At 41.0% G+C, this 19,333-nt stretch overlaps 1 protein-coding gene across 3 annotated transcripts in view; it reads left to right on the top strand.

The window, feature by feature from the left end:
- Positions 1-13,916, top strand: part of LOC129742931 (lipase 3-like) — a 41,650-nt gene extending 27,734 nt beyond the window's left edge. For all 3 annotated transcript variants that reach the window (XM_055734883.1, XM_055734870.1, XM_055734877.1), the window contains exons 3-5: positions 5,054-5,438; positions 12,264-12,463; positions 13,230-13,916. In XM_055734883.1, coding sequence (XP_055590858.1) covers positions 5,054-5,438; positions 12,264-12,463; positions 13,230-13,775 — 1,131 coding nt within the window. In that variant the 3' untranslated portion in view covers positions 13,776-13,916. The remainder of the gene's footprint in view (positions 1-5,053; positions 5,439-12,263; positions 12,464-13,229) is intronic.
- Positions 13,917-19,333: the final 5,417 nt, after the last annotated feature.

Here is a 19,333-nt window from a genome sequence, read left to right on the forward strand (position 1 = left end):
ACAAAAATGACAAAAATGACAAAAATGACAAAAATGACAAAAATGACAAAAATGACAAAAATGACAAAAATGACAAAAATGACAAAAATGACAAAAATGTCAAAAATGACAAAAACGAAAAAAATGGCAAAAATCACAAAAGTGACAAAAATGACAAAAATACCAAAAATGGCAAAACAAACCGAAAATGACGAAAATGACAAAAATGACAAAAATGACAAAAATGACAAAAATGACAAAACTGACAAAAATGACAAAAATGACAAAAATGACAAAAATGACAAAAATGACAAAAATGACAAAAATGACAAAAATGACAAAAATGACAAAAATGACAAAAATGACAAAAATGACAAAAATGACAAAAATGTCAAAAATGACAAAAATGACAAAAATGACATAAATGACATAAATGACATAAATGACAAAAATGACAAAAATGACAAAAATGACAAAAATGACAAAAATGACAAAAATGACAAAAATGACAAAAATGACAAAAATGACTAAAATTACAGAAATGACAAAAATGACAAAAATGACAAAAATGACAAAAATGACAAAAATGACAAAAATGACAAAAATGACAAAAATGACAAAAATGACAAAAATGACAAAAATGACAAAAATGACAAAAATGACAAAAATTACAAAAATGACAAAAATGACAAAAATGACAAAAATGACAAAAATGACAAAAATGACAAAAATGACAAAAATGACAAAAATGACAAAAATGACAAAAATGACAAAAATGACAAAAATGACAAAAATGACAAAAATGACAAAAATGACAAAAATGACAAAAATGACAAAAATGACAAAAATGACATAAATGACAAAAATGACAAAAATGACAAAAATGACAAAAATGACAAAAATGACAAAAATGACAAAAATGACAAAAATGACAAAAATGACAAAAATGACAAAAATGACAAAAATGACAAAAAATGACAAAAATGACAAAAATGACAAAAATGACAAAAATGACAAAAATGACAAAAATGACAAAAATGACAAAAATGACAAAAATGACAAAAATGACAAAAATGACAAAAATGACAAAAATGACAAAAATGACAAAAATGACAAAAATGACAAAAATGACAAAAATGACAAAAATGACAAAAATGACAAAAATGACAAAAAATGACTAAAATTACAGAAATGACAAAAATGACAAAAATGACAAAAATGACAAAAATGACAAAAATGACAAAAATGACAAAAATGACAAAAATGATAAAAATGACAAAAATGACAAAAATGACAAAAATGACAAAAATGACAAAAATGACAAAAATGACAAAAATGACAAAAATGACAAAAATGACAAAAATGACAAAAATGACAAAAATGACAAAAATGACAAAAATGACATAAATGACATAAATGACATAAATGACAAAAATTTTTGTCATTTTTGTCATTTTTTGTCATTTTTGTCATTTTTGTCATTTTTGTCATTTTTGTCATTTTTTGTCATTTTTGTCATTTTTGTCATTTTTGTCATTTTTTGTCATTTTTGTCATTTTTGTCATTTTTGTCATTTTTGTCATTTTTTGTCATTTTTGTCATTTTTGTCATTTTTGTCATTTTTGTCATTTTTGTCATTTTTGTCATTTTTGTCATTTTTGTCATTTTTGTCATTTTTGTCATTTTTGTCATTTTTGTCATTTTTGTCATTTTTGTCATTTTTGTCATTTTTGTCATTTTTGTCATTTTTTGTCTTTTTTGTCATTTTTGTCATTTTTGTCATTTTTGTCATTTTTGTCATTTTTGTCATTTTTGTCATTCTTGTCATTTTTGTCATGCTTGTCATTTTTGTCATTTTTGTCATTTTTGTCATTTTTGTCATTTTTGTCATTTTTGTCATTTTTGTCATTTTTGTCATTTTTGTCATTTTTGTCATTTTTGTCATTTTCGTCATTTTTGTCATTTTTGTCATTTTTTTCATTTTTGTCATTTTTGTCATTTTTGTCATTTTTGTCATTTTTGTCATTTTTGTCATTTTTGTCATTTTTGTCATTTTTGTCATTTTTGTCATTTTTGTCATTTTTGTCATTTTTGTCATTTTTGTCATTTTTGTCATTTTTGTCATTTTTGTCATTTTTGTCATTTTTGTCATTTTTGTCATTTTTGTCATTTTTGTCATTTTTGTCATTTTTGTCATTTTTGTCATTTTTGTCATTTTTGTCATTTTTGTCATTTTTGTCATTTTTGTCATTTTTGTCATTTTTGTCATTTTTGTCATTTTTGTCATTTTTGTAATTTTTGTCTTTTTTGTCACTTATGTCAATTGTGTTTTTTTTTATTTCCTTAATTCTGTCAGTTTTGTCATTTTAATAATTGAATATTTTAAATAGAAAATTCTTAAATACAGTGAAACCCAACTTATCCGGTGTCGTCAACCGATGGACCACCTCAGATAAGAGAAACCCCGAATTGATTGGACGTCCTTTTGCTTTTGCAAATACTTTTTTTTTATAAAAAAAATTAAATATTTAAATGTATGTATGTATGTATGTAGAAAATCCACCATGGGTGCACGGATTCACCGCAGTTTCGCCAACGTATGCGCTAACTTGCATCCTTTAGATTTTTTGTTCGGCCAATCTTCAATGCAAATTACCACATACCCGACACCATGGCTTCGTGTGAACTGTCATGAAATGAAAATGTTTCGTGTAGGTGTATGTCTTATTTGTAGAACGAGCAAACAGTTTCGCAACCGTATAAAATTCAAAACATATTTAGAGTTAAGAATCTACGACAGGTATTCCGCATACGTGTAGATACCTGCCCAGCTGGCAACTGTTTGTACGTTCTTATATAATATATTCTTTAAATGCAATAATTGAACATATAGTGAAATAATCGTACCTTCTTACCAATCTTACCTCAAGACACTTGAAGCTTACCTATATCCATACTGATTACCACCTGATCTAAAACACTGTTGTGCTATGAAACCAATCCGCATTTCTTCTTCAGCACACGTTCAAACTCTGAATTCTTCTCTTGATACTTAGGGTACGGCCACCATTCAAACAGGCATGCACGCACTCCCGCCAAACGCGATATTATAAAGGACAAATTAGGCTTTCCGCACCACGCGCAACACAAACTCTACGAGCTAGTTATCAACAACCGAATTGCAGTTACGACCGGAGTAATCATGCATTCAAGAAAACCTCGCCCCGCCTGGCTCTTTGGAAGCGATTGAACATTGCTCTTCTAATCGCATTTTGACCTTTACGTCATAGTAGGCCGTAAGCGTGTCACATCATATTTTCACTTCGTATCATTAATTTATTTACAACCAGCTTCAGATACTTTCCAACTACCACCAGTCGCGTATTTTCGTCGCATCACAGCAAGCTGTTCGGAAATTCAAAACTGCTTGTAAATTTCGGGCACCTCTCCGCTTATGATTCCCTCTTTACGTAGTTTCCGTTATAGACACTATAATTTCATATAGTCTGGCAAAGAGAACGACGGGAGCCAATCGAACTGTCATTCGCGGGAGCCAATCGAGCAAACTTTCTAAATATTGGAAAATCATGGTTGAAGTATTGTGATTCACAAAGCTTTTCTGGTATTTTGATAACAAAAACTAAAGTTATTTGGCATCATTTTCACTATTTTTTCACCTATAAATCATAATATATTTTTCAAAAGCGTTTTCTAGTTGAAGTGATAAAAATTGCACGTTATTGACGAATCTGAGGAACTATTTTTTATTTTGCAACTAGAGAGAGTTATGAAGAGCTTGAACATTATCGTTGAATGCTCGATTGGCTCCGCGCGAATGACAGTTCGATTGGCTCCCGTCATCCTCTTTGCCAGACTATATGAAATTATAGTGTCTATAGTTTCCGTAGCCATGATTCTTCTTAAGCCATACATATTTTGCCGTGGGCAATTTTTCTTTCAAATTTTCTATATAATTTATTAATGTCACCAATTTATAGCATCCTTTTTCACTTGCCAAAATAGGCTGGGAAGTATTCCCTTCACAATTCCCCTTGGCCACACCATTACAATAACACCCTTTTTTCACACACGGCTTGACGAAAAAAAAACGCCACCGCCACTTTTTCTTAAATTTCTTTTTTCACATAATTTTTAAGGGCTTTTTCCTCACAAAACATTCTTATGCAAAACAACCATTTCATCAGAATAATAACAAATTTCACTGTTTCCTTTGCAAGCGATTATCACGAAATTCACTACGTATTATACGATAACGCAGCTACCGGGAAATGCGTCTGTTCGAGAGTGAATGTAAAAAAAAAAAAAAAATTAAATATTTAAATCTCCAGAAATCAGTACAGTGAATCAACCACTCTAAACACAGTTTTTCCTGATTTCAAGAAGCACTCAGGCGCTATGGGTTATCAAACGTTGAATCACAAAGCAGTGGAAAAATGCGGAAAACTGCGCCCCTCTTTTAATTTTTGCGGCAGGAACGAAACAAAGTGTGCTTAAAAAGATTTGCAAATCGAATTTAATCAAAAACAAGTTCTAATTCTCGAGCATTAAAAATATGCTGGGCGAAGATGATTTGCTGGTGTTTCGCCAAAAGGTGTGAGGACAATCAAATGGAAACTGTCAGTGGTTCTTAAACTTGCCATACTTTATTATCACTTGAATACTGCGGCATGGAGATTCTAATTAAAATTAATTACAATAATTAAAAGGCACACCTTAAAGGCGTTTTTCCGCCTTGCAACACGCGATTTTTGGAACCATTTCATGCACCAGACATTGGAATTGTCCCACACTGCCACAAAGGTCAAATCGGATGTTATCCTTTCCTACCATTCGTGTTGTCGTGGGTCTAGTCTAGTAGTTTTCCTCTGACAACAAACGAATTTACAAATGCCAATTTTCCAACCATACACCCCGAATACTGAGAGTTCCCATTGGGGCAGAACCTTGCCCTTGTTCGGACTTTTCCGATCAGATAATGAAAATGACCATGCAATTACCACGCCACAATGTGCAACCTAATTTATATTGCTATTTTCTGTTCTCCCTCCTACAGCCGGAAATCGCCGTCCGCCATGGCTATCGGGCGGAATCGCACACCCTCCGGACCCAGGACGGGTACCTGCTGACACTGCACCGGATACCGTGCGGGCGGGTCGGCGGGTGCCCCGGTGGCAAGGGAAGTGGCCAGCCGGTGTTCCTGCAGCACGGACTCCTCTCCAGTTCGGCCGATTGGTTGCTGAGTGGGCCGGAAAAGGCGCTGGCCTTCATACTGGCCGATGCCGGGTACGACGTGTGGCTTGGGAATGCACGCGGCAACACCTACTCGCGGAAGCACGTGTCCATGAGCAGCGACGAGGCCGCCTTCTGGGACTTTAGCTGGCACGAGATGGCCCTGTACGACATCCCGGCCGAGATCGATTTCGTGTACGCCATGAGAGGTTCGTTTCTGTTGTATGGTTTCAATTTAAAATGTTGGTTGTTGTGCGGAATGTGAAAGTTCTATTGACAAATTAATTATAGCGCTTCACTTGAAAATTTACTATTCATAACGTTTTCACTCCACGGACCGTTTGAATTCCTTTGAATTCACGTGATTGAGGGATATTTCCGGTTACTTGTTGTTGGCGTAATTTCCAGGGAATGTAGCTCACATAAAGGGCGAACACGAAATTATTGCGACACCGAAAATGTCATGCCAATTTTCTCACAATGTTAAGAATCAAAACAAAATTTTAGGATAGTTGAATACATATATTTACTTCACAATTCAAAAGAAAAGTTAATCGATGGAGCGTTGAGTGTAAAATTGAACGCATTTTCGCTTGATGCCCATCAAAGTCTTTACAGTGTCATCCGGTACCAGTTTCTCAGATTTATGTTTTCCATTTTCTTAACATGTCTTTCTCGTCTTTTACTGTCTTTTTGCTCTTTTAGCGGAGCTTTGTCGTGCTGCAAGAACGGCAAAAGGTGCATCTCGAGGCACTCAGATTTGTAGTACTCCCCGAGCAGACTTTTATGGCAAAATTATACCTTATTTTGCTATCATGCCTTGAAGACAAAATGAGGTATCATTTTGCCCGAATAAAGGTGGTACAATGTCAAAATTTGGGTCTCACTTTTCATATATATTGATACCTCGGTTATACCAAATGTAGGTTTCACTGAAACCTTAATGATGCCTCGTTTAGCCAACGTTGTAATACGACAATTGAGGTCATAATGATGCCTCTTTTTGGTGTTCATTAGAACCAAAATTTGGCATCGTTGTGCCATCAAAACTTGTTTTAAAACGTTGGCTGAACGAGGCATCATTAAGGTTTCAGTGAAACCTTCACTTGGCATAATCGAGGTATCCGTATATGAAAAGTTAGACCCAAATTTTGGCATTGTACCACCTTTATTCGGGCAAAATGATACCAAATTTTACTTTTATCATACTACTATCATAATGAAACTTTAATGATGCCCCTTTTGTTACCTTGGAAAAAACCAAACACCCAATTGAGTCTGATTTTTCATCACAGAAAGCTTAATAGCAAATCATGCTATTATTTTGGTCTCACTTTTCTGCTCTATCATATAAATGAAACCTTAATAATGCCCATTTTTGATACCCGAGAAAAAACAACACCAAATAGTGCTTTCATTTTGGTCTCAATGCCTTATTCAGGTATTAGTTTGCATCATCTTTTGACATATTGATGCTCCAATGAAACCTAATTTTCCTATCGAGGAAAATTCGATACTTGATTATGCTATCATTATGGCATTGATAGCTCATTTTGGCTACTGTTTGCAATCGATTTAGGCATCAAAGTCTGCTCGGGTCGTCATTTACTGTGCCCTTTGTCACGAAAGGCCCACTCCTCAGTCCGCGAGAACAGATGGCCTGCCAAACGAGATATTTGGAGGCGAAATTCGGCATTTTCTTCTTCTCAAATTTGTCATCCACATCGAATTTGCTCTTGCCGGTGAAAAACTCCAACCCCGGAATTCGCTTAAAATCAGCTTTTATATACGTTCCGTCGTTCATCATACAGCAGCCATATTTTGTCAGCATCTTCTCGTAGAGCTTCCGTGTCCGAGTTTTAGCCGTCGATTGTTGCCGCTCATCGTGATTTGGAAAGTTCTCTACTTTGTATGCATGTAAGTAGTCCAGCTCTCTTCATTGAATTCTGGACGTAGCTCTGCGTCAGGCCAATCTATTTAGCCAAATCACGGCTTGAGATTGATTGGCTTTTGATTGAACACGCTCGATTGGCACTTCACGCTCTTAACCAGTACCATCGATGACATTGATCCGTCCAGCACCACGATCTTTCGAACGAACTTTCGCTCCGTTTGCGACACACACATTTTGAGTGACTGCTGCGTTCAACTTCTCGAAAAACTCCTTTTAGTTAGCAATGTGGCATGAGGTTCCGGAATCTAGTATTCACTGCTTTTCCACTTGACTACCGCATTCGGTGAGAAATGAGTATTGACTGTTGTCTTCATGCTGCACCACGTTGCTTGCTTGATGTTGCTTGATAACCGCTTTCCGTTGCTTAGTAACTGGACTGTTTCCTTTCGCGTTTTTTCCATGCTCGAAATTCTTCACATGTCGCCTTCTGGTGGACCAATTTCTTGCAGAAATAACATCTGTCCGTTTCGGCCTCGCCACCGTTACGCTGTTTCTTCTTCTGCCACTCGTCCATCAATCCTTTACCATGTCTAGGGTCAAATCGATTTCCGGTTGAGCTTCCAATGCGGTGACCAACGTCTCGTATTCCTCCAGCTGACTGCTGAACAAAATTGCGACCAGCCATTCGTCATCCAGGATCTTCTCCGGCTGCAAATTGTTGAGTTTGTGCGCTTCCATGTAACCAAGCTTCTCTAGGCGTTGGCTGCAAATTTTCCGCATGACAGAAACCTTCGATGTTGTAGAGTCTAGTTAAAACATTTCCCGATTTGGAAAGGCTTATTTTTTATCAAATACTCAGCTGCTAATTTCCACGTTTTCACTCCAAAACTGTCAAATCACTTCCCTCCTCTTTTCCAATGCCGTCTTTGTTTTTCACTTATCATCGAGGGGCGACCCTACAGATGTCATCGTCCTCTTCACGTGGAAATTGTCACTAGCCGTCTACACTTCCGCAGCCGATTTTGCCTTCCTTAAGTGGTTGTCCTCCACGGCCAATCCGATCGATGCTAGCGCCTGCTCGTCTGCTAGCTACAGCTTCATCCGGAAACTTCAGTTGTCGTAGTTGGAGCCGTTGAGCTTCGGGCCCATAACCTATTGGCAGGTGTGGTGGGAGAATCGGACTGGTTCAGACTTGAAAGAGCTTCAGTTAAAAAACGTGTTTGTTCTAACAAATATTTATTCTGACTGTCATATTCGACGGGCTTGTGATATAGCTCAGTTGGCAAGTCTGTTGTCTCCTGAGCCGATGTCCGCGAGTTCGAGCCCAAGAGTAAACATCGAACACAGTTGTACCGGATAGTTTTTCAATAACGATCCGCCAACTGCAACGTTGATAAAGTCGCGAATGCCATAAAAGATGGTAAAACGACTATAATCGAAACAAAAAAAAAAAACTGTCATATTCTGGCAGTTATTCTGGCAGCACTGTGTGCTGTCAGCCGAGCACGCGGTTAGAATCTACTGCGTAAAAAAAATTCACTCTTACATCAGCCACTATTTGTAAAAGTACGCGATTATACTTAGAGTAAATTAAAACGTAAATTAGTAGTTAACTTCTGCGTTTTACTTTATTCTGGATACGGGTTATCTTCCTGCTATTTTGCCCTGCTGCAAATATAATAATTTGGCGACGAGTGCTGCTGGGGCTGATGCTGCTACTATGCCGGTGAAGTTTTCATTCGAACCGTTCAACCCAGCTGCTGGGAAGTTCGATCGGTGGTTAGACCGATTGCAAATTTCGATCCGGATCTACAAAGTAGCCGGTGTAAACAAACGGGACCACCTGCTGCATTACATAAGCGATGCAGCCTACGAAATCCTGTGCAACAAGCTGATGGACGAGCCGTTGCTGAAGAAAAGCTACGATCAAATAGTGACGATTCTCAAAAACCACTTCACTCCTGCTCCGTTGGAAATACTCGAAAACTTTAAGTTCCAAAGCCGTAAACAATTGGAACAAGAAAGGTTGAGCGACTACCTGATGGATTTGAAGAAATTAGCCCAGACTTGCAATTTTGAAGCCCACCTTAACAAAGCTATCTGGAACCAGTTCGTTCTCGGAATCCGGATCCGTGTTATCCAATCGCGATTGCTGGAAGTGCGCGATTTAACACTAGAGCGGGCGAAAGAGATTGCGTTCGGTATGGAGATGTCGTTCAAACAATCAACTATCTTCAACAAACTCGACTGCAGCTGCGTCGTCGAAAAAGTTCGATGGCCAAAAGAGAACATGCTACAGATGCGGTGATGACCATTTGGCTGATAAGTGGAAGTATGTCACTACCAAGTGCAAGTTCTGCAACAAGAAGGAACATCTCGAAAAGGTTTGCCAGTCGAAAAGGAAGGAGGAGATGAGAAAGAACGATGCACATCATCTGGAGGAGCCGTACGTGGTCAAGGATCTTTTCCATTTGCGTTCGGCGCTGAACTTTTCAAGCAAGCTCATGCTGAACATTACAAGAAAGAGCTCACATTCGAGGTCGACACTGGATCCCCGGTGTCATTGATCGGTTCCTAAGATAGGCAACGGTATTTCTCTCACCTTACCCTTCATCCTGCTGACCTCCAACTGGTAAGTTATTGCGATAATGAAATTTCGATTCTCGATAAAAAATTTGTTAGCGTTGTTGCTAACGGAGATGAGACACTACTTCCTTTACACGTTGCGGATTCCAGCCACCACCCACTAGTCGGTCGAAACTGGCTTCGTGATTTAAATATCGATTTGATCGCATTTTCAAACATGGTACGCATTCATTGTCTCATTGTTGCCGAAAGTTACCACGACTGCTTTAAAAAATATTTTGCATAAATACCCAAACGTATTTAATGACCGTATTGGCCATATTTCTGGTGTGCGGGCTACACTTACGATCCGTTACGACACTAAACCAATATACATTATAGCAAGACCAGTTGCATTTGCAGTTCGTAACGCCGTTGACAAGGAAATCGACAAATTAGTTAGTGATGGTATCTGTGAAAAGATTATTGACCGTTCTAACTGGGCCACACTGGTTCGACGAGGAGTGTAGGAGGATGATGGACGAAGAGAACTCCGCGCGGACGGCAGTAGTGTAAAGAAGCACTCGTCGAAACGTGGAAAATCACCGACAGCGGAAGATGCAGCGAGTTCAAATTTTCCAGGAGAAAAACTGTCGCCTGGAGGAGGAGGAGGAGCTGGAGCAGCTGCATCGTTCCCCGGAAACACGAAAGTTCTATCAGAAGCTCAACGCATCCCGAAAAGGTGCCAGGATAAGGACGAAGGCATCCTGACGGACAATCCTTAGGTGATCAAAAGGTGGAAGTACTACTTCAATGAACACCTGAACGGCGCACAAAATAACAACAAGCACAAATCACCGCATACCAAGGAAGAATATCTCTAACTCAACTCCGCCTATAAAAAAGCCAGTCAACGTAGCTATCAAAGCCATATTAGCCGATTTCAGCAAAACCTCAAGACTAGCCCAAAATCCTACTGGAATCAGCGGAATAAACTTGGAACACCGTCCTGCATGTTCCTGGATGGCATCATGCCGAACTCTGACTCCGAAATCTGCGATTTCTTCGCTAATAAATTCTCGAGCATCTTTGATACATCTTCAATAACCGACGATCAACTGGATTGTGCTATCAGGAGTGTTTCACCACTGGGCTTTTCTTTAAACGGTATTACAGTCGAGGATACAACCACGGAAGAAGCTTACATGTTCCCGGTTCATAAAAAGGGAGATAGGAAAGATGTCAATAATTACCGTAGAATTTCAGCTTTGTGTGCTATAGCCAAACTTTTCAAATTGGTGGTTATAGATCCCATTTTCATGTTCTGCAAGCATAAGGAAGGGCAAGGACGAGCATAGATTTATGCCTCAACGCTCAACTACAACTAACTTAATGACCTTTACCTCGTTTGTGCATGAAAGTTTGGAAAGAAATCTCATACGTTTAGGATTTTGTGGATCGTTTCTTGGCTGGTTCCGCTGCTACTTAACTGGACGTTAATTGTTCCCAGCTTCATCAGGCGTGCCTCAGGGAAGTCATCTAGGGCCATTAGTATTTCTGATTTACTGCAACTTCTCGATGGACGAAATTAGCGTATGCCGACGACTTGACACTGTTCTACTCTATCTAGGCCACGAAGATGTGAACTTCCTGCAGAACCAGTTTAACCTCTTTGCCTCCTGGTGTGATGCCAATCGCCTACCTTTAAACCGTAGTCAATGCGTAGTAATATCGTTTTCCCGCAAACGCCGCCCGTTCTCAGCCGTTTATTTCCTTGGAAACGATGCAATCTCTCGAGCTCAACACGTGAAAGATGTTGATGTGATTCTTGACGTATGGCTGGATTTTAAGACTCATACCAACTATATCGTTGACAAGGCCTCCAGAAGCCTGGGTCTTCTTTTCCGCATGACGAAAGACTTTAAAGACATCTACTGCCTGAAGAGTCTTTACTGTAGTTTGGTTCGATCGATCCTTGAATATGCTTCTGCAGTTTGGTGCCCATATTATTAAAACGGTTCTGATCACATCGAAGTCATCCAACGACGTTTTTTGAGGTATGCCCTTCAACACTTGAACTGGCAAGACCCTTTTCGACTTCCCACGACCTCGCATCGACACGCAGCCAACCCGCAGGACCACCACTCGTGCGTCTTTCGTCGCTGATCTGCTTTCAGAATCGACTCTCCCGCACTTTTGGAAGTTTTTCCCCTTAGCGAGGTTTGAGGAATCGGGATCTTCAGCTCTCCGTTCCTCTTAGACTGAACAATTACGGGGCCAGCTCTGCAATAATTGGCATCATTAGGACTTTCAACCGCTTGTCAGAGCATTTTGATTTTGACGTTTCGAAGGTTGTATTCCGGAGAAGAATTCTTAGTGTTCTAAATTCAGTGTAGATGTGTATTTGTAGTTATTTGTAGTTGATTTAGTAATAAATAATTACACAAAAAAAAATTCAACAAAATATCATGAAGCGGGGACCTTTTATACTTGCTATAATTATAAAAAATTTGTACTTGGTATTGTTTGATTTTCAATCCACATAAGGCAATAACTTCTATCATTCTTCCCACAGAAATGGAACGAAACGACACCCAGAAGAATCTGCTGTACGTGGGCCACTCGATGGGAACAACCATGATCTTCGTGCTGTTGGCCAGCCGTCCGGAATACAACGACAAGGTCGAGGCCGTCTTCGCGATGGCTCCGGTGGCCTTCATGGGTCACGTCAAGAGTCCCATCCGGCTGTTGGCTCCGTTCTCCCATGACATCGAGGTGGGTGCACTGTTAACTCCTTTAGTTGGTTTTTCGTTTGTTTTTATTTTTTCACCACTAGAATGAGAATAACCGTTTGTTGCTGTTGTTTGTTTGTTGACGTTTTCTTTTTATTTATTTTCGTTTAACTCATCCCACCCTCACCCATCCACCATCACCTTCACCTTCACCCCTATCATGTCCCGTGTTTCAATTCCGGTGTCCTGTACTAGTTTCCGTTCTCGAAGATACCACTAGATCAGCTCCCAAACTTTCATGTTCCCAATTGGGTGGACGGGTTCGCCGACGATATCCTCAAGCGGTTATCGTTGCGGTTGTTGGTGAGTGACTGTTTTGTCCTGATCCTTTCGCTATTTTTTTCGAAATATCTTTTTTCCGACGGTGGTGGTGGATTATGACTTTCGGTTGCTCATTAACAAACTAACCCGTCGTTACCCTTTCGATCTTTTGGTTTTGGGATCTGCGAGAAAAAGTCGAGGACAACTAATCGGAATAAAATTTGGATAATGTCAAATTGTGATCTGTTTTAAGTTCAAGTAAACTTCAATTCTTAGGGCTAGTATTTGAATTTTTAATTGGTTTTAATTAGATGGAGATCTGCTGTTTTCAATACTGATACCTAAGTGTTAAAGCAAATTTTTGTAACAAAAAAGCTTAATATCTTTGCAGAGTAGAATTTCGGAATCTTAACGTCACTTATTATGCTTAAAGTCACTTATTTCAATCTTAATCCATCAAATTTCACATTCGTTTTCTACCTTTGCAGATGATCATAAAATTTTTCGGCGGTAACGAGTTCATGCCCCAGAACAAAATCATCCGGTATCTGGCGAAATACGGCTGCGAGCTGACGGAAGCCGAACGGTACATCTGCGAGAATACCGTGTTTGTGTTGTGTGGCTTCGACAAGGAACAGTACAACGCCACCCTGATGCCGGTCATCTTTGGCCATACCCCGGCCGGAACGTCCACCAAAACAGTGGTCCACTACGCCCAGGAGATCCACGAGAGTGGAAACTTTCAACGGTTCGATTACGGGGAGGCGGAAAATTCCCGCCGCTATGGACAGGCCAAACCGCCGAGCTACGATCTGGAAGCCATCCGGACACCAGTGGCCCTGTTTTATGCCAACAATGACTGGCTAGCCGGGCCAAACGATGTTGCCAACCTGTTTAATCGGCTGTCACAGTCGGCCATCGGAATGTTCAAGGTGCCGAATGATAACTTCAACCACGTGGACTTTCTGTGGGGCAACGATGCACCGGAAGTGGTCTACAAGCAGCTGGTGATGCTGATGCAGAGGTATAAGTGAAGGGTGCTCTTTAATCGTTTTACAAGTAGATTACTACTCATAGAGAGTTTGTTTTCCTTAACAATCTTTTGACAAATATGTGTACGCTTTCCCAAATACCTTATTTACGGCCTTTAGAACAATATTGAAATTATTAGATAGCTACCGGTGTTTTGTACTGCGCAAAACATTCCGAACAGTTCCTGAACATAGCCTTCAGTTATCTCGACCCTGAGTTCTTTTCTGATGCAGAGGTCAATGCAGGAAAGTATGGCACTTGTTAATGCCTTACTGTATCTGATGGTGCTCTTCTCCAAAATCTGTCGTTCTGATTTTCTAGAAACTCTGTAAAGTCTCTGTGTAGTCAACGAAATCTGAAGTTCAGGCCAAAATCGTTATGGAAACATGTCAAAAGTCAGCGGAAAAAGTGTTCTCTAGCAGAAGCTGTGCGTCCGCGCTATGGATCAAATAAAGCTGGATTACATCCAATTTTACGGGCTTGCCTTTTTTTTTTGTATGCCACTCACTGAAAGCCTTCACTTTCGAGGACGTTGAGCTTCTCCACAGTCGTAAACTCATCTTTGCATCCGCATGTCCTTGCATTCAGTAGATGAGACCTGCGATACCGCTCGGACAGACGCTGTTGGTCGAGTAGGACGCTTTTAACAAGCTTCTTGAAGTCGGCGCTCTTTACTGCCGGGGTTTTTAAAGCCCGAAGAACCCGAGTTCGCCTGCGTATTGCTTTTGTGACGCTCTTGCCAAGAGCAGATAACATTGGCTCTGTGCGTGGCTTCTGGAACAAGTCCGCATACGTGGTGCCTTCTTTCGTTTCCACGAGAAGGGCTTCACCCCTAGCCGAGGTTTGGGTTTTTGGGGTGGTTCTGGTGGACTTTTCTTTTTGCGTTCTCCTTTCCATTACGAACCATTCGCCAGCCTCCAGCACTGCTTTCTCCGTCGGCATCCTCGCAGTCCGCACCCCGCCTTTTATTGAGGAATCGTTTACGACGGGAGAGTTGCTATCTCTTTTCGCGGTTCTTCTCGGCTTGGACTCCGGTTAGGTTCCAAAAGTGATGAAAGATTTAATCTCCGAAAAGGCGCCCTGAGGAAACGCAAACGAGGGATCAATTTGCCTAAACATGGCACTTACGCACGTGTGTGGCCTTCTCGAAAGTTCCTTTCAACGAATCTCTTCTCCCTCTGGGGAACTGGGCTCGTTTTCGGATCTTTTTCCTATAGAGAATGAAAAAGAGCGTAAGTATTGGGGGTGTTCAATTGAAGAACGAGAAATCAGGTCGTACCTGCCGAATTGCCGAACCGATGACAGACCGTTTGGTTGACCCGCATGGTCAAATGAGCTTTTGTGTTTATCCGATTTCCGACTTTTACCTTGCCACCGAGGTGTGGACTGTGGACTGTCTTGCCGAGAGACTTGCCTGGACCTCGCTTTTCGGGTTCCTGCTAGGTTCGGAAATGGCGCTAAGGAATTTGTGTTTCCCGCTATGGGTTGAATGTACCTGCTGCCTTGGGCAATGTTGGTGGACCTTGCACCTTAGTTCCGGAACGCAACCGGTAAAACTCGCTTTTTCCTGCGGCACTTGTGGCCAATTTCAGGGCACGACACTTTTTCCGCGACCGTTCACGCCAACACTCCGAAAAACTGGCTTTTCTTTCCGGCGTGGACAGGTTCAATACACGCTCCGTTTTGTTTCTTCAGTATTGGGTGTTTTAGGGTGAAACTGCACGCTTGGCTTTTGTTAATCACTATTTGTTGAATTTTAAGGACTCGCTAATTTCAATTAGCATGGGGAAGGGTTTTTTGTATTAATAGCTCGTATCGTATTCCTTCTTAGGGCTAGTAATGTAAACGAAATTGAAAAGCAACATTGTTGTTATTTCTGTTCATGTTTAGTCCCTCGAGTAGCTAGAAAAATATACGGGCCACTGCGCCAGTGCCCTGCAAGGACTTCATTACTGAGGAGTGCGTCCTGATGCCCAATAGGCTACTGGTTGCGACTGACATATTTTCGACCAGCCAGCCAACCACCTCATCAGCATGGTCTTTCGTATTGAGAAGTTTCCACGCCCCCAATGAGCGGCACACTCTGGACAACCTTGGGTCGTTGTATCCAATAAGTTTAGTTAGAAAAGTTCGAGTTTGTTGCGTATATCTTCATTCATAGAGGGGTTCCGTCAGTTCTTTACTACCTACCAGAATAGAGTCAAACGGCTCGATACATCAGTGCATATTGCAATACGTTCTTAGACACATACACTGACAAGACGTAGGTTCAACATTGCAAGTAATGATTACAAACGCTCCCGGTACTCACAACACGTTGAGCGCATGCAAAATATGTTAAAGCACAATCCGAGGCGATCAGTGTACGAGGTCCTTTGTTAACGAGAAGCGAAAGAAAACCGGGTTCCCATCAGAGTTTCTGGGCGAGCATAAATCGACTAATTTGGAACAGACATGAAATCTTTTCGCTGAACATTTCGCCAGTGTATTCAGTACTTCGCACGCCACGCCCACTAAAATCGCAGCAGCCCTTCGGTACGTTTCTCAAAACATGCTGAATCTTACAGGAATTATTTTCTCGGAGGAAGAAGTTAAAAGAGCTATATCTAAGCTAAAACAGTCGTCGATTCAACATCATCACGCCTGTAGAATGTTCTCAGTGGGCGGCTCCAATTGTGGCTGTCAAGAAACCAGGAGGACAAATCCGAATTTGTGCCGACTACTTAACCGATTTGAACGCTGCATGGGAACCGAACAATTATCCAATTCCGGTTCCCGATGACATCTTCAGCAAGCTCCAGATTCTTCAGTATAATCGATCTCAGCGACGCATATTTGCAGGTTGAGGTTGACGACGATTCGAAGCAGCTTTTGACCATCAACACGCATCGTGGATTGTTTCGTTTCAACCGGCTCGCACCTGGGGTCAAGTCAGCTCCTGGAGCCTTTCAGCAGGTGATGAACACCATGATAGCCGGTCTGAAAGGTGTCGATTCTTTCCTGGACGATATTCTTGTCTACAGCCGAACCTAAGAGGAACATCGGAGCATTCTGGATGGATTATTTATGCGATTGCAGGACTACGGTTTCCACCTGAGGGAGGAAAAAAGCAATCTCATGCAGCGGCAAATTTGATACCTTGGGCACATTGTCAACGCATCAGGTCTACGTCTCGATACAGCCAAAGTCGAAGCTATTGTCAAGATGCCAGCACCAACCGATGTGAGTACCCTTCGTTCTTTTCTTTGTGCAGTGAATTTTTATGCGAAGTTTGTGCGCGAAATGCACACGCTACGCCGACCGCTTGATGCTCTGCTGAAACAAGATGTCAAATTTGAGTGGAATCAAGATTGCCAGAGGTCTTTCCGACGGTTCAAAGAGGTTCTACAGCCCGACTTGATGCTCACTCACTACGATCCCAACCTTGAAATCATCGTAGCAGCAGACGCATCCCAAACTGGAATCGGAGCTTGCATCCTTCACAAATTCCCAAACGGTGCATTCAAAGCTGTTGCTCATGCGTCTCGATCCCTCACTCAAGCCGAGAGACAGTATGGGCAAATCGAAAAAGAAGGACTCGCTCTGGTATTCGCTGTGACCAAATTTCATCGAATGCTTCTTGGTGGCATGTTCCTGTTGCAAACGGGTCACCAACCTCTTCTCCGAATATTTGGTTCCAAGAAGGCATTCCAGTTCACACGGCGAACAGACTGCAGCGGTGGGCTCTAGCACTGCTGTGCTATGACTTCGAGATCCAGTATGTGTCCACATCTCAGTTTGGCTACGCAGACGTCCTTTCCCGCCTAATCGACAAACACTCAAAACCAGAAGAAGAGTTTGTCATTGCATCGGTCCAGCTGGAAGAAGATGTGGAGATCCCGCTTCAAGAAGCCATCAATTCGGTTCCCATCACATTCAAAATGGTAACCAACGCAACACACAAGTGCCCCGTTCTTCTGCAAGTCAGTCAATTCATCGAAAACGGTTGGCCATCAAACATCTCCGAAATTGTTAACCCAGCAGTGAAGCCATTTTCCCCCATCGTGATGCTCTCGCAATCATCAAGAACTGCATCATGATGTCGAATCGGTTAGTCATCCCAGAATTCTACCATCAACGGATTCTGAAACAACTTCATCGAGGTCATCCGGGAATGGAACGGATGAAAGCCCTAACCCGAAGTCACGTTTACTGGCCGAAAATCGACGACGACATCTCAACGTTTGTGAGGAAATGTGAAATGTGTGCTGTTCATGCCAAATCTCCACCGAAGACTCCTCCTCAACCGTGGCCAGCAACACATTCTCCTTGGGAACGCATCCACATAGACTTTGCCGGTCCATTCAAAGGTGTCAACTTCCTGGTTGTGGTGGATGCTCAATCCCAGCAAACATTTTTGTAGGTATATTTCTCAACAACTTTGTTATACGTTTCATATACATTATAGAATGATCGTATGAAACACGAAAAAACAGCATTTACCTACCAAAGTGGAGGCAATATACATACAAATTTTCAACTTCTGGCTAAAGCGATAAGAGTATACGATTTCGACACCATATTCATACATACTGAAAGAATGCAAGAGAGCACAAGTTATTTTCTCTCAACGCATGCGAACTGTTGCCAGCGACAATATTTGCTGCCTCTGTCATTAGGCAATTCTTTCAAATACACCATCTGATTTTTAGCATTCTGGTTGCACTGCTGTTCGCAAAGAGAACAACAAAGCTGTTCTCTCTTTTGACCCACGCGGGAGAAAAAAAGAAACGGAATCGTCTTCAAAGTCTGCAAACATGGTGGACTTTTTATCATATCCGATTTAAACCATTTAATACGACTTCGAGTAACGATTTTTACGACATTTTACTTGCGCTAGTTGGAATTACGATTCGCAGTAATGTTTTTAATGACTTGAGTTATCATGTTTAATGCGATTTCATGTTTGCTGGGATGCTCATTCAAGATGGCCCGAGATCTCACAATCAAATCAGCAACATCATCGGCAGTCATAGAGTTCCTGGATGAATTGTTCGCTCGTTTTGGGATTCCATCAACAATTGTTTCCGACAATGGCACCCAATTCATTTCGAAACAATTCGAAAATTTCTGCGGGTGGAACGGTATTCAACATTTGCGGATTTCGCCTTATCATCCACAATCAAAAGGTCAGGCAGAAAGGTTCGTGGACTCCCTCAAGAGGTCTTAGCTGAAAATCAACGACTGGCAAAACATCCACGAATCCCTTCAAACGTTCCTGCAAGTATACCGATCAACTCCAAGCCGTGTCCTGAATGGTTCCACTCCAGCTGAGCTCATGATTGGCAGAAAAATCAGAACTATTCTGAATCTTCTGGATCATGACCAACCGACACATCCGAAAGCAGATCAGGGACCACGACCACACAAACTAACAACTGGTGCTGTGGTGTATGCCAAACTATACCGCAACAATTCGTCTTGGAAGTGGGTTCCTGGAAAGATTCTTGAAGTGATTGGCAAAGTTAACTTCAACATCCTATTGGAAGAGCATCATGGCAGGTGGAAACTGATACGTTCA

Source organism: Uranotaenia lowii, chromosome 1, assembly GCF_029784155.1.
Source record: "Uranotaenia lowii strain MFRU-FL chromosome 1, ASM2978415v1, whole genome shotgun sequence".
NCBI lineage: Eukaryota > Metazoa > Arthropoda > Insecta > Diptera > Culicidae > Uranotaenia > Uranotaenia lowii.